Raw genomic sequence first — 16,088 nt, forward strand, 5'->3', positions numbered from 1 at the left:
GCCAGGCGCTTGACTTACCGGTCATGACCACACGCATTGAAAAAAAGATAGACCGCATGATTTCATGAGACCAAAAAACGAAAGTCGGGCTGGACCTGCGGGAGGCGTCTTCCGTTGCAAGGCCGCCGACGAAAAACAGGGGTTGTGTTCCGCGTTGTCGCTTTCGACATCGGCCTGGCGCTGAAGTCTGCTGTCATCACAAGGGGTTTTGTTCAAGGGATCTGGTTTTTCTTGGTTGTTGGGATGGTTCTTTTTTTTCTTCTGCAGAATTTCGATGTATGTACTTCTCGGTGCTCAGTTACATAGACTTGTTCAAACATCAGCTTTCTTGGCTCTTCCACATGCACTGGCCCCCGCACTACTACCAATTGTGAAGAGTCTTCGTACGTAAGTAGACTGTTGTGCCCACGCGAGCCCTCTCGGGTATGTATCACATTGGTAGCGGCTCGTGGGTTGCTCACCCCCTGGGCGATCTAACTCCAGCTCAAGCAGGTCGACATGTCCATTACGAAGACCATCCAAGAGCTTTCTGACGGTAACTGGATGCAAGGCAATGCCTGTGGTGGTGCTGGATTAGGCGTCGGACATGACGGGGGGCAGGACTCGACGACCTATGCGCAAGAGAACATATAAAAAGGGGGTGTGTGATGTTTGCGAAGTAGTTGAGATATCCAGCAGGGCTGTATTCTATGCTGAATACTACCTGGATGGTGTGGGAAGAAGACGACGAAGACGACGAAGACGGAGAAGACGGAGAAGACGGACGGAGAAGACGGACGGTGCCGCTGGGCACATTGCCGTGCCTGCATGGACTCCGAAGAAAAGCACATGTTCCGGGGATTGTTTATTCCATTGCAAAGTTTCTTCTTGCATTGCACATGTATGAGTTCGTCTAGGATAGATAGGGGCTGGTTCCAAAAGCGGTCGATATTCCACGAATGTCAAAGGATGCCACGCAAGTTCGTTTCTTCATAGTGCCATGATACGCCATGCGTCCCAAAATCGAATCTGATGCCCCTCCAAGATACCATGATATCCACCTCATTAATCATCTGAACCATCAATCGGATCATCGTTATAATTGGGAAGAGCCCGGATAAAAGCGCTGCCATCTCTATGTGGGTGAGACCTCTTTGCCTGCGGCTGATGGCCCTTTTTCTTACGTCCTTTGTTGGGTTTCTTTGGTGCACTTGGATTGTTGCCGCACAATGTCATCGACATTGGGGCTGCTGAGGTAACTCGACTGCCAACGAAATTCTTGGGCTGTGTAAATGTGAAAGCAGCTTCCTCGCTCGCCTCTGATTGAGAGGGTTGGGCGATAATTGAGGCATTGTCTATCGTTAGTTGCGAAGCAGCGCCATCAGTCATGTTGTCAACGGTCGTGCGTGAAAAGTAACCGGGATGTGATGAACTTGTCATTGATGTCTCGTTATATGGCATACTGTGTCGGTAAGTCTCTGAGTGGTCGTGATATGTCTGATGCCCCCTTTCCGCAAAAGCACTCGACAGTTTCAAGTCAGGATCTGAGAAGAACTTTGGAGGAAACGGTGTCCTTTTGGCAGGATGGCCGAAGTGTGGATCGGGAGAGAACCTCGAGGAGAAGACATTGCCGTTTGCCGCCAGGAACGTCGACGTGCCACAGGTCGCCACTGTCTCCGCATAGTGACTTGAGCTCGAAGTGGTTGAATTATCGATCGGGCTCTCGGAAACACTGCTGGAAGGCCGTATGACTCGCGCCGCCTCTTGCGCCGCCTCTTGAAATGCAGCCTTTTCAGCATCGTCGATGTCACCGTCAAATATGAAGTTCATCCAGGCAGCCTCCTCTTCTGCTTCCTTTTGCGCCTTGTCAACCACTGGCGGAGGTTCGTTCTCTTCCGGCTGGATGATCTGGGACGCAAACATAGGCTTCTCGAGTTCGTCAGACTGTGCAGTGCCATCGAGGTTCAACTTCCTCTCGCTGGCCAACTGGCCGTCCCGGATCTCGCGGTCTCTGTCCAAGCCTTTAGCATGGGGTGCAAAGTCGCTTAGGTCTTCATCAGATGAACAAGCGCGTATGGTAATGCGTGGCTCTCCATCCGCAGGCTGCTCATCAAGGTTATCTTCAGGATAGGCACAGAGAGACGAACTCGGATCCGTCGCAAGCTGCATGGGAGTCGATGACCGCATTAAAGAACCGGAAGAATCCGGCGTATGGTGGCTTTGCGGTGCATTTTCGATAGCTACAGGCGCCTGGTCATTTGCCTCACTCGATTCCTGGCAGGATTCTGGCTGTCGGGTGTCAGAAGAAGTACTCATAGGTGGATAATCGAATCTGGGTCCGTAGATAACTTGGTCTCTCGTTTCTGGCTTTGTGCTTTCGGAATCGTTGCTCATTGAGTCGCCGTAATATCTCGCCTCATGCCCCTCCCCCGTTTTCATGCTTGAAACTGACGATGTGCTCGTGCGTAGTAACTCGCTGATGCCAGGACTGATTTGCGGATAGGCGCCAGACTTGTCAAGGTGCTGTTCTTCAACATTCTCGGAATACCCCTCCATCGCTTTGAGCATGTTCTGCCAACACTGATCCTCTCTCATCTCTGGGGGAGCAACGGCTGGTGCAGGGCGTTGCCCAATCTCCCCGGCAGTACTTTCAATGTCGGATATATGAACACCAGATCTGTCCTTCAGTAACAGTTGACTAACTCTGCGTGGTACTGGCTGATGCACGACGGACGGCGTAGTCTCGACTCGTAGGCTGCTGCCCTCTCGTCGAAAGTGTCTCGAAGCAGATGGCTGCGGAAGCCCATCAATACCGACATGGCCATGGTCCTGGTAGTCGCGATTCTTTCGTAGCCCGTGCACGGCTGACTGGCGGTCATGGGCTGAAGAATGTCTCTGCATTGCAGGCTGATCAGCCTGACGTCGCGAGGCTTCCTAAGACCCAGCTGACGATTCATAGCCTGACCGACGTTTGTTTTTCGACGTTGACCTGTTCCCGGAGAGTCTCTTGCAATGGCTGCTGATAGTGTATTGGCTTGATCCTCCATTCTGAACGTCGCTCCCGATTCTGATGTGTATGCTGGGAGTTCCACGGTGCGTGCTGCCCTGTTTTGAAAGCAGGCGTATTCTCGATGCCGGTGCTGGATGTCCATTTCTGTCCATGAAAGGGCCATAATCTCTCGTGTCTTGTTTCTTGTGAAAGTTCCACATCTGGCCCGCCCGATTTTCGTGAACTGGGAATTCCATGGAAAGTGTCTTTTGCATGTTGAGACCTGCCCAGTCTGAAATTTCCAGAAGCCTGCGCCTCTTGGCCTCAAAGGCGTCGTCAGGATCTGCTATGCGCTGTCTCTTGGCACTCTGGTTCACGGTTGCATGAGACCGGGCGCCGACAAAGCCACCGGCATGGACGTTTCCATGCTGCAGTTGCTGCGAGTCCCTCCGGTGACCAGGTCGTTTTTGACTGCTCTGATGGCCCAGCTGAGTTTGAACGTGCGGCGCCGAGGGCGCGTGAAGCGCTTGGGAGCTTTTCTGGGGCAGGGCTGGAGAATTGGGAGGGTGGCGTTGGAAGAACGAGATAGAGTTGATATCGGGCTTTGAGGTCTCGCGTCTGCCAGCCCGGGCCTTTGCGAAGTATTCCTGCTGGCGAGCGACGTCTGGCTTCCACCTTGGGCCTCTCGAATGGCGAGCCAAAGCCCCCTCCGTCCAATTCATTGCTGGAGCCGGTGATGATCTGTTAGTATGTGGCCAGTTGCAGCGACATCGAAGGCGGGATGGGATCATAACAATGTAAGGTAGCAAAGTGGCAGTCACAACACGAAGATGGCAAGTTCAGTGTTTCCGGGCATTGTCACTCCGATCCACGCGGAAGGCCCAGTCCATGCACACAAAAGCGCGAGGCAAGTAGGAGGCAGGAGCATGATCGTGCTTTCCGATCTGAAAATGTTCCATTGCAGCTTCCTCAATACCAAAACATCATGTGACCTGTTCGCTGCAGTTCCTGCAGGAAGCAGCGACGTCGAAGCGTACGGGAGGCTGCACTTGCCGCTTCAGCTTCCATTCACCCAGCCAACCCCTATTTCCCCCACAGTGTGCATACAAAGAATTGCGCACTGGCGACAGTCCACTGAATGCAACACCCTCTCGGAATCACAAGTCAGACGCAGCCCCAGTCCGGTCAGTGCCTAGGAGATCCAGAACACCCTCCTGACGAGCCTTACCTTACCTTATCGCAGTGTCCGCCCACCGCTCTTCCCGGGACAATGGTCCGAAAATAAACAAGAGCCGCCGCCGGCCGAACACGAGTCTGACTCAACCCACCTCAGTTGACGATGTCGACTGCGCCCTGCTGTGGGCTCGCAGCCGGACCCGAGCCTGGACAATGAGTCTGACCTCTGAGCTCCAAGCCGCCTGAGCCAACAACGCTTGCGCATGCCGTCGGGTCGGGCTTGTCTTGTGCGCAGTGCCTTCGGTCTCTCCATGTGGCGCTTGCCGCGCCGAGATGCATTCCCCTGAAAGAAGACTCCCAGCTAGTTCCAGCGACACGAGACCCCGAATTTGTGACAACTTTGTCTCCACGTTCAATCGAATCCTGTCCGACGCTTGCCGTACCGTACACCGCGGCCGACGTCACGGAAGCGGTCTCGATGCCCCCGGCCGAGGCCCTCCGAATTGCCTCCATCAGCCGTTCTGGGTCCTGCACGAGGTCACACCCGTCGCCATGATGTTATCGCCGCTCTTCTGGATCGTCGAGGACCCAATCGACTATCCCAAAGACGTCATTGTGATCTCGTGAGAGACTCGATCGGGTCCCTGGCATGCCCTCGCCCAGGTGCCCCGGCAGTGTTCAGCCAAGTCCCGATCGTGGCGGGTGGGCGCCGACCAATCAGACAATAACTGTGTGTCAACGCCGACCACTCAGCGATGAGACCGGCGAATCCTCGTTGTTCAGGAGAGTTCGGACGATGGGAAATGACGAATTTTCGCATGCGTTCGAGATAAGGAAGAAAAAAGAATTTCGCAACACAAAGCAGTCGTGGTTGAAAGCGCTGCGCATCCAGCAAGCCCAGAACTGAAGTTCAAGGAGGCCGCAGGAAAGGATCGGTCGGTATGGGGCGGTCGAGGCGATTGCCGGTCTGGGATACGGACACCGCGGTCTTGTCCGGTCGGGGCAGCCGTCCAGCCGTCCGCAAAAGCGCTGCCGCTGAGGTGCCGTTGCCGCTCCATGCCCGGTCTCGGCGACCCTGGGAAGAGTGGCAGATTCTGCAGTGCTGGTCAATCAAACTGACGGCCAACATCCCATCCATCCATCCACGATTCCACTCTCACCCCCTCCCCGCCGGGCCGGCGCCCAACCCAACACGGCTGCTCCATCCACATTTTCAGAATCCAACATTGCGGCACTAGCCCGTGGACAACCCTTTTTTCTGCGGCGAAATGGGTGGTACCTTTGCCTGCACTTCTGGTTCGCAGTGACCCCATGTCACAACCGCGGCTCTCCACCAAGTAAGCTCAGGTCAGTCACACACTTCACCGAGGCCAACGACACCCCGTGAAGCTGCGCATCGTGGCAGGTCACCTGGAGTTGCGAATGACAAGAGAGGTAAATGTGCTTAGCAGTCGACAGCGTAACGAGCAATCAGGACCTCTTGAGCGATTGATGTCTGTCTTTAAGGAGAAGACGGAACCGAAACAGCTCTTGAGAGAATTCAATTATTCTGCACTTGGGCCCCGACCAATCAGCGCCCAACGATAAGCCAGCAATGCAAAATGCGCCATCCATCCACTAGCGTCCCACACTTGATGGTTTGGAGACACCCGGGATGGAGGTCTCCTGCAGGTCACATCTGGAGAACGAGTTCCATAATGGAATCATCAAAGTTTTACTTGAACTTCGTCTGGGAGCGGCAACGGCAAGCGGCATCCCAGGATACACGATGCCCGATAATGTTGACGGACACAAGGCGCATGTTGGGATGACAATGTTGGGGGTAATTGTCTATCCGCGAGTGCTGCGGTACAGATACCGCCGCGCACGATGTACGGGTCTTACCCTGTCGCGTGCTGATTTGCGGGGGAGTGGGAGCCCATCTTGATACCGCCGTATCGGAGGGGCATGTGTGGTTGATATGACTGACTGGAGACTCGACATCACCAACGACAGGTCGGCATCTCGATCCTGTCGAGGAACTTGAGCAACAAAAAGGTGACCTGATCTACTTCGGTGACCATATGGTCAGCAGCATCAAATCAGCGGTTTCCCCTAGAGCGCTGGGCGACTCCAGCTTTGTGCATGCTGCAGTCTCTTAGACGTTTGGGGCTGCATATCAGCCAGATATTTCACTCAAGGCTTGCAGGAGACGGGCCACGGCAGGGCAGCAGGGCCATACCCATGCGGATTGGCGCTGCCTCCGAAGATAGCTTCGACATGGTCGTCGCTTCGTGGAGACCAAGTTTGGGGGTTCGCTGACGAAAAGAAGCTCGAATATTGGCCGGAAGGCCTATCTGCTGCTAGTGATTCCCGAAGGTTTGGGGAAGATGGCCCTCCCGCTGTCGGAGTGAGCGCGCAATACGGGGTTCCCTTGAACCCCCCAAATGACTCGAGACGTGTTGTAAACTCGGCTTCTCTCACAGGATACCGACAAACGAAGCCATCGCACTGACCACGCTTCCAGATCTAACGTCTGGATTCCGGAGTGTCTACGTCTGGCCCGGAGCAACACCGACCCCACCTTTGCCCCTCGCCGCCGCATCACAAATGGGTCGACTTGTGTCGATAGCTTTGAGCGGGAGATGTGACCGACGGGTTTTAATGGTCCTGATTGGGATGCCACAAGATGCGCATACAAGTACAGATACCTTTAAACGCATTCAGGGTCAGGTTTTCGACTCCACCGAGGGGTTACAGGCGCACAAACGGAGACGCACAAACTGCAAGACAGTCAACGTTGAGAGGGTTGTCTCGATATCACTACCGGGACGCGGTCAATATTGGGTGGAACGACACGCCGCGCACTCGGTCGGTGGGCGAGGCCGGAGCTTCCAATCTGACCAACAAGAGACGGCACGAAGGAAGCAACTCCTAGAGGATGATTACCTGTGCCGCCAGCAGGCATAGCCATGGCAAGGGTGGGAGATTGATGAGGAAGGAGAATTAGCGCACCACGGCGTGCGCCGCGGCGACAGTTGCGCCAGGCGGCGGGATAAGAGGATTTGTGCGATGAAGAGACGATTCGATATCGGTGCTGGTAAGATGAGATTGTGAGTGGCTGGGCCACGATGTCTCGTCTTCTAGGGTCCTCTGGCGGGGGGCGTCAAGGTCAAGGTCGTGGCCAAGGACGAAGTCAAGTCTCGGTACCTCACGAAACCCCCCAAAAACAGGTGGTAGCGCACAATGCCCCGAGAATTCAGCGCCAGGAATATGCAGGTTGTCGCAATACAGCCAGACGATCGTCGGCGCGGAACCTTCATAGGTGCAAGCGACGGTCTCTTCCTCTCTCGGGGTATTCACAACCGCCAGACGAGGGTCAAGGCCTGTCTAGTCCTGCCTTGAGCGCGGGGGAATGGCCGAGATGACGGAGCCGGTTGTCCATTTTGTGTACATGCCGAACATTGTCTACAAAGGCTAAAGTTTGGGAAGCTGTCTCGGGAAGACCTGACTAGAGATTTGTCTGGAAGCTGGAATGGTGAGATGAGATCTGCTGGAGATTAAGACTGGAGACGGGCATGGGACGAAACACAGGAACGCGAACAAGCAAAGCGCATGCAAGTGCGTGGTGGAAAATCTTACTCATGAGCGGCCGTTTCTGGGAGCCAAAGTTCCAGTAGGCTGCGGCTGCCGCTCGCAGGCAGGCAGGCGATGGGCGGTCTGGATTCTGGAACGATAGGGAAACTGACCGCGGACTGTCAGTGAGACAGAGCCAGGAATAACTCAGTCAAGTCGCCTTTGGTTTTGGAGCCTTCGAATTGAGCCTGAACGGCCGGTGCCACAGCCACCACCATGACCACACCTTGATCCGAGGAGCTACGGGCAGGCGACAGCGACAAGCGACGGCGAAGGCGACGGCCAAAGAGCTTTCCAGCGGGCGGGCGAGAGCAACAGCGAGTATTCGACACACGAGCACCTCAGCGACTGAGGTGATCCAAGGATAGAAACAGCCCCAGTGGAGCGAGACGAGGCAGGCGTGGATGTACCGGTACGTACCCCGCGTTGATGGACCGCGCTTTTGGAGGGGCCTCGAGGCGCGGGAAGGGTTGCGCTTGGCAGTGACACTGTACCGAATACTTGCAGTACGGCAGTCTGTGTCACTGTTGCTTTCTTTCTTCATTGTTGGCTGAGGTCAGGTTCTGCTGCTGGTCTGCTGCTGGTTCTCGTCAACAAGTGCTGCGCTGCGTGCTGCGTATTTTCGCGTAAAAAGGCACATTACCTACCTAAGGTACCTTAGGTATGAAGGTACCTCGCTGCAGTAGGCGGGTTGCCTCCGGCGACAGCTGACTGGCTCCCCTCGGGCCCTTCTTCCAAGCCCCCTTGTGCGCGCATGTCGAAGTCATCGTCACACGCTTCACGAAAATTTCATCAACCCTTGGCTGTGGTTTTGGATTTTATTTTCCTATCAGCGGTCTCTGACTCTTGGGGACTAGGGTTGACAGAACAAAACCACCTCGATGGAGGCGCAAAGAGGAGCTCGCTGCATGGCGACGATGAAGTCGACGATACCCTTAGGGGTGAATGATCCGCCCGTCGCATTTCCGTTTCTCTTGGAGACATGACGGCCGTTGGTGCAGGACAGGGCCGACGGGGCCTTGGACGGGGAGGGGAACACTGTGGTACATTTTCCGGTACGTTGCTTCAAAGGCACGATGACGGACGGTGCAAATTGACGAGGCCAGTACGGTCCTGAAGCCGGGAAAAAGTCAGTCATGTCGCTGTCTCTGAGACCCTGGGAACACTGTGAAGGCACGTCCACAGGTGGCATGTATCTGTGGTCCCCCAAACTCAGCGCTGGCGAGCGAATCACAGGGCTGCTGTTTCCGGGTCCACACCCCACCACACCCACCCCTCCACCCCACCGCAATCGATACCAGCAGCCAGAACCAGCCACACCCCTGCAGCCGCGATGGGCAGGCCTTATCTTGGGCTGAGGGAAAGTGTGGGCAGTGGACACCCACTACTGGGCTGCTGCTGGAGACGAGACCTGGACTTGCTGGCGGCATGTCCATTAGCACCTCAGTGTGTGAGGGAGGTACCTCGACCGCTGGACAGAGGCGGCAGGAACCTACCCAGTTTCTAGACGGTAAGGTACGAATACCCAGCCGGCCTGCCCAGTACGCTTCTGTACCACGCGCGTCAAAGGCCAGACGAGGCAGGATGCGGTCATCCCAAGTATCCTGATGGTACCTGGCGGGATCGGGTACGTTCATCTTCAGTCGGTACGGCAAAGGTACGCAGTACGCAATATCCCGCCCAAGATAGCTGGGTTCAAAGGCATCGCCGCCAGTCACCTTGTCCAAGTCGCCCAGCCCATGCCTTCCTCCCGGACACGGCCACCGAAAACATAAAACCCTCAACCGCCCCGGCGTCTGTTCCCTTATCGCAGCTCTTTACTTTTCTCTCATCCTCTATTCTATATCCTCTCGTCTTCCTGTTTTCTAGATCTATAGATCTACCTGCTTGAACCTTTCCTCGATCCTCAATTGACCCGTTGAGCTTGTCATCCAACTTCTTCCTTTTTAAACTTTTACACACACACAAACCGCAAAAATGGTGAGTCTTCCTGCTGCTGCAGTTCTGCGCAGAAAAACCCACGTCATTCCTATTGCGACCCGGTCGATCTGCCCCTCGCTGGTCGATGCGGTGTTGCGGAAGAATATCCAACATGGAACCTGCGCTAACATGACTTCCTCAACAGGCGACAGAAGCTGCTACGGTTTCCAACCCCAACACCGTAAGAGCCACCCGCCTATGCTGATCCCATCATCGGCTACGATCTATACGAGAACCAAATATGCTGACTACCTGTGTAGCTGGCCAAGTACCTGAAGCTTGACCAGAAGGGCCAGATCATGGCCGAGTACATCTGGATCGATGCTGACGGCGAGACCCGCTCCAAGTCAAGGGTATGTCTTTTTTCCCGATAAGCCGCGTCTCAGTCTTTTTTTTTTTTTTTTTTTCCATTTCTGTCACATCCGCCGGGCGTTGGCTCGGTTCGCCGCCCGCACAATCGCCCGCACTGCTGCAGCCGGAGAATCCTTTACACGAGCAAAAGGATACGCCTCTCCCAGCGTTGGCCCGCCAGGCATTGCAGCTGAGCCGGTTAATGCCTCTCACGGCCTGCGGCGGCGGGCGCAACAAAGCTGGGGAAGCGGCCCCGTGTTTTGAGGAATCATTGCCTCGGGGTCTCTCCGAGTCTGCCCCGGACTGAGATTTAGGCGGGCTGCTGCAGCAGGTTGCGGCGACGGCAAGCACTGGGGCTTGGCGGGGGTCAAACCACCGCCTGCCCCGCGGATGCTGTGTTGGGTGTTGGGTTGGCGGTCGTTGTACGTACCTGCTCAGCTCTGCTCGGCTGGGCTTCTGGTTATTGCCAGTAGCCGGGGCTGCTGGCTGACAGGATTCGCACACGACTCGGTTCTGCAAGGAACCCCACCCCACCTGGCTGGTGCAGCGACTCCGAGGCCTCGCCTTGCCTCCAGCTGCAGGGTTCAACGCGGCATCTCGGGTATTGCAGGTCTTGCAAACAAAAAGTCTAGAGGCGTCTTTGTCCGCTCGCCGTCGGGGCGCATCCTTTTTGCCGGTTGGCCAGCCGCCGGCGCGACGTGATAGCGGTCACGACCCCACTGGCGATGGGCCTGAGACCCAAAAGCCCCGAATGAGCGACTGGAGCTCCCCGCTTGAGCATCGTCAGTTCGACGACAAGGCGCATCGCATGATGTCAGCCTTGCCGGCCAAAGTTGGCCACGCGCCGAGCATCTACCATGCCCAGACTTGCATCATAACGCCCATTCATGACATCGATACTGACAATGTGTGCCTACAGACACTCAAGGAGAAGGAGTACACCCCCGAAGACCTTCCTATGTGGAACTTTGACGGTTCCTCCACCGGCCAGGCACCCGGTGACAACTCTGACGTCTACCTGAAGCCTGTCGCCGTCTTCCCCGACCCCTTCCGTGGATCCCCCAACATTCTCGTCCTCTCCGAGTGCTGGAACGCCGACGGCACCCCCAACAAGTACAACTACAGACATGAGTGCGCCAAGCTCATGGAGGCTCACGCCGCCCACGAGCCCTGGTTCGGTCTCGAGCAGGAGTACACTCTCCTCGACCTCAGCAACCGCCCCTTCGGCTGGCCTGCTAACGGTTTCCCCGCCCCTCAGGGCCCCTACTACTGCGGTGTTGGTACCGGCAAGGTCGTCCAGCGTGATATCGTCGACGCTCACTACAAGGCCTGCTTGTACTCTGGCGTCAAGATCTCTGGTACCAACGCCGAGGTCATGCCCGCCCAGTGGGAGTTCCAGGTCGGCCCTTGCGTCGGCATTGAGATGGGTGACCACCTGTGGCTCGCTCGCTTCCTGCTCGCCCGTATTGCGGAGGAGTTCGGCGCCAAGGTCTCCGTTGACCCTAAGCCCATCCCCGGTGACTGGAACGGTGCCGGTCTGCACAGCAACTTCTCCACCAAGGAGATGCGTGTTGAGGGTGGCATGAAGCACATCGAGGCTGCCATCAAGAAGCTTGAGGGCCGCCACAAGGAGCACATTGCCGTCTACGGCGAGGGCAACGAGAAGCGTCTCACTGGCCGCCACGAGACGGGAGCTATCGACCAGTTCTCTTACGGAGTTGCCAACCGTGGTGCTTCCATCCGTATCCCCAGGGAATGCGCCGCCAAGGGCTACGGTTATTTCGAGGACCGTCGTCCCGCTTCCAACGCCGACCCCTACAGGATTACTGGTAAGTCTACAGCCCAATCAACACCAACATCACTTTGCGATGCTAACCATCGTCTCAGGTATTCTGATGGAGACCATTTACGGTTCCGTCGACAACTAAAGGGGATGACTAAGAGAGAGGATGGTATACCCGATTCAAGACTTCGCCTCGTTTTGAATATGCTTTTATCAGCGTGTTACATAGATCAGACTAAGGTTATTATGGGTCAATGAGAATTAAAGAAGGTTCAAACAATTTTTCGCGACTACTCGTCCCTACGTGCATGCTGTTACGTCGCCCACATGCTTGGCGACGTCATTCGACCGCGTTGCGGTGAGGCGCGCGTGACACCACCGTCGGGCTTTCCACCGTCTGACCGTGCCGTGCGAACCGTTCAGTGGGCGTTTTGCGACGCCCGTACGGACACATCGTGGGTTTCGGCCAAGACGGCCGTTTTGTCGGTGTGTAAATGAAAACGTTTGGAGAAACAGCTGTTTATCCTATTTAGAGTTTTTGGGTGTTTAGACTTTTTTGATGCCCAGCCCGCGCGCAAAGTGGTGCAGCATTGGATCAGACGGAGGCGCCCCTCCGTTTTTCGGAGGTTTGCGCAGTCTGTACGGCGTGCCTCACTGTATGTACGGTGATCTCATGGGGCCGTCTGAAGTTTGTCGTGATGTGAGACAGCGAAGACGCAGGCGGCTGACATGACATGTGGTTGCTCTGCACTTTGTACATGGCAATCGAGGCGGTGAGCAGGCGAGAGGAAAGCTTTTTTTTGTAATCCATGGGGGCGTTTGGATATGGTTCTGGGATGCAGGTTTTGCGGGCGAGGGTTTTTGGACAGGTGAAGGGTGTGAAGTGTGGTTCGGTGAGATGTTGCCTTGTAGAGAGAGGTGAGGGGTGTGTGTTTGCCGAGTTTGCGGGATGTGGTTTTGGGGAGGCGCCCTGTTTGCCAAGAGTGGCGCGGGAAAGGCAAGCTGGATAGGACTACCTTTTGAACCGCGGGGTTGGTTGCACGGTTTGTGTTGATGCTCCGATGCTCCTGGGTCAGGTTGGGAGGTCGTGGTTCTTGGCGGTCTTGCGTTTGTGTCGACGATGGCAGGTGACGGGTTCTTTGGTGGGAGAGATGAAGGGGATGAGGTTGTCATGATGGTGTAGTTGAGCTTGGGTGAGAGGGGAGCTTGAGGCATACAGAGAGACTGCTGCAGTAAGACTCTAGAGGGCTCGCAAAGAGTATTGCTGGTTTGAGGAGTCAATGCTTACTCTAGCTAGAACAAGAACATCATGGTTTCTGTTACACTTATTTCATCGTGCAGGCCATGGAATTCTGTCCCTTTCCCATGAGCTTAACCTTGAATTTGCCATGAGCTTTCTTTGAGGAATTCCAACGGACCTGAGCTCCCCGGCCCCGCGGCTTATCTTATCGGCAAGGTGGGGTGCACGCTAGTCCCAGATCAGCCTAGCGTCCAAAGAAATTCTCAATTCAGATCTTTTTTTTTTCCTTACCAGAAGCTTTCAACCTCCAAAAAAATATTTACCAGCGTTCATCACGACGATACCTTCATTTTCTTGCGCTGCAGGCAACCACCACCCCAATTGCGCCCCTACACCCTCTCTTCGCACGACCAAAACACACACATTATCTAGACCCAACAAACACAACCAAAATGGCAGCTACCGTGGGACCCCTCCCGCAGGTGAAGCTGCCCTCGGGCCCGTCCCCGGTGACGGCCGAGCAGCGCTACTGGAAGTCCTTCAAGAACCAGCTGCAGATCCCCTCGCCGACGTCGTACCCCATCACGCACATCTCCTCGACCTCCTCCGACGGCCTCTTCGCCGTGACCACCGGCACCCGCGTGCAGCTCTACTCGTCGCGCACCCGCAAGCTCGAAAAGACAATCACCCGCTTCGCCGACGTCGCGCGCTCCGGCTCCCTGCGCCGCGACGGCCGCGTCCTCGTCGCCGCCGAGGACACCGGCCGCATGCAGGTCTTCGACACCTCCTCCCGCAGCATCCTCAAGACGTGGAACACCCACAAGCAGCCCGTCTGGGCCACCCGCTTCAGTGACTCGGAGCTCACCACGCTGCTCTCCGCCTCGGACGACCGGACGGTGCGCCTGTGGGACCTCGTCGCCAACGACCCCACGCACACCCTCGTCGGCCACCAGGACTACGTCCGCTGCGCCGAGTTCATGAACGGCACCAACACGATCGTCTCGGGTTCTTACGACGCGACCGTCAAGATCTGGGACCCCAGGATAGGCGGGCGCAGCAACGCCGCCGTCATGACCTTCAAGCACGCGGCGCCCGTCGAGGCCGTCCTCCCGCTCGCGGCGAACGGCACGACCCTGCTCGCGGCGTCCGGGCCGACCGTCTCGGTGCTCGACCTCGTCGCCGCGCGCCCCGTGCACCAGATCGCGAACCACCAGAAGACGGTCACGTCGCTCGGCCTCGCGTCCGGCGGCTCGCGCCTCGTGACGGGCGGCCTCGACGGCCACGTCAAGGTGTTCGAGACGACGGGCTGGAACGTGGTGTCGAGCACCAAGTACCCGTCGCCGATCCTCTCGCTGCGCGTGCTCGCGGCGTCGAACGCGGCGGAGCACGCGGACCGCCACCTCGTGGTGGGCATGCAGTCGGGCGTGCTGTCGGTGCGCACGCGGCTGACGGGCCCGGAGGCGGCGCGGCAGAAGGAGCGCGAGCGCGAGATGGCGGCGCTGCTGGCGGGCACGCTCGACGAGCACGACAAGATCGTCAAGGGGAAGAAGCGCAAGCAGTCGGCGATGCGGCGGCTCGAGGCGCTAGGGGAGGGCCAGGCGGAGGTTATCGTGGCGCAGGACGCGAGGGTCAGCCGGAGCAAGGAGAACGCGTGGCAGAAGGCGCTGCGGCACGGGCGGTACGGCGCGGCGCTGGACGTGGCGCTGGACGCGCAGGGGAACAAGGAGTACTCGCCGCTGGGCGTGCTGACGCTGCTGATGGCGCTGCGGCACCGGTCGGCGACGCGGGAGGCGCTGGAGGGCAGAAACGAGGCGACGGTCGCGCCGGTGCTGAAGTGGACGTGTGATCATATCATTGACCCGCGGTATGTGGGTGTTTGTGTGGAGGTTGGGCTGTTGCTGGTGGAGCTGTATGCCGAGTACGCGGAGGCGAGCGCGGAGCTGTGGGAGGGGTTTAGGATGTTGCAAAGGAGGGTGAGGCATGAGGTTGAGAAGGCGCAGTTGGCGTGTCAGACGGTGGGGATGGTGGAGAGTTTGATGATGGGGGCTGCTTGAGGTTGAGGGACTTTTGTGTGTTCCACGTCCCGGCTTGAGGAAGAGACGCTGACCAAGGATGTGGTTGCATGGTTGTAAAGATGACGGAGAAGGGGGAAAGAGGAAATGGATTACACGGTATTCTTGTCCCCGTGGAAACGACCCTCTTGTTTGATTCTGACTTCTTGGTCACTGATGCATTGCGATGGCGTTGGGGCGGATCGAAGGAGGGAAAAGGGGAGAGGAACCAAAAAGGAGAAGAAGAAAAGTAATTTATGTGGTGTAGAATGGCCCTCTTTTTGGGAGGTCGTTTGTTGATAGATTGAATACCCTCCAGGTCTGTGTTTAAGCATGTCATGAGTTTCTCCGAAGTGAGTGTGTGATCCGCATATGGCGGTTGTGATACTCTGATGTTGCGGTCCTCTTGTGGTTACTTACAGAGGAGTTTGCTATTGGACGTATGCTTTTGGCTATCTCGGGGAATAAGGTCAAGAGAGACGACGACGAAGACGACGACGAAGACGACGACGAAGACGACGATGAGAGATAACTAAACAAGATCATAGAGAAAATGGCAATGACAAGCTACTGCACCCGGAGGTAAGTCCATGAAGTCTTCGACTACCTCGACCCAGGCAAACTGACGGACAGCTATGACAAGCTTCTCGTGAACAGAGAATCAGTGCTGGCAATCTCTATTTCGCCAGCGCTTCACATACTTCCAATTTCCAACCAAAGTACTTCATGGACAAGTATATAAAGGAGCCTTAAGATATGCCGCACTATTCAACAATGTCGTCGGCCGTAGCCAAGATGGATAATGCAAAACCCACGCATCTTGCCCCCGCCCCAGGCGGCAGATGACCGGTCTCACGCGAGTTGAAGTCGCATCCGCCTACTGCTTATGCACCAGGAAAGTCAAGCAATCTGTCCGCTGGTGCG

General features: G+C 56.4%; 3 protein-coding genes across 3 annotated transcripts; 2 read left to right on the forward strand and 1 right to left on the reverse strand.

Annotated features, from left to right (window-relative positions):
* Positions 1-1,044: 1,044 nt before the first annotated feature.
* On the reverse strand, positions 1,045-2,148 carry CGGC5_v006252 (uncharacterized protein; the record flags this gene model as incomplete). The annotated part of the gene is made up of 3 exons (XM_066151670.1): positions 1,045-1,105; positions 1,164-1,263; positions 1,443-2,148. The coding sequence occupies 3 exons, from the start codon at positions 2,146-2,148 to the stop codon at positions 1,045-1,047; spliced, it is 867 nt and encodes a 288-aa protein (XP_066009231.1).
* Positions 2,149-9,736: 7,588 nt separating this feature from the next.
* GLN1 (Glutamine synthetase) lies at positions 9,737-12,018 on the forward strand (the record flags this gene model as incomplete). The annotated part of the gene is made up of 5 exons (XM_032022922.1): positions 9,737-9,739; positions 9,885-9,920; positions 10,000-10,092; positions 11,010-11,919; positions 11,978-12,018. 5 exons carry the CDS (start codon positions 9,737-9,739, stop codon positions 12,016-12,018), a joined length of 1,083 nt encoding a protein of 360 aa, XP_031880311.1.
* A 1,547-nt stretch (positions 12,019-13,565) lies between these two features.
* On the forward strand, positions 13,566-15,167 carry utp15 (U3 small nucleolar RNA-associated protein 15; the record flags this gene model as incomplete). Its single annotated transcript, XM_032022926.1, has 1 exon — positions 13,566-15,167. One exon carries the CDS (start codon positions 13,566-13,568, stop codon positions 15,165-15,167), a length of 1,602 nt encoding a protein of 533 aa, XP_031880313.1.
* Positions 15,168-16,088: the final 921 nt, after the last annotated feature.

The sequence above is a fragment of the Colletotrichum fructicola genome, assembly GCF_000319635.2.
Source record: "Colletotrichum fructicola Nara gc5 chromosome Unknown KSG_Nara_v1_contig03, whole genome shotgun sequence".
Classification (NCBI taxonomy): Eukaryota; Fungi; Ascomycota; class Sordariomycetes; order Glomerellales; family Glomerellaceae; genus Colletotrichum; species Colletotrichum fructicola.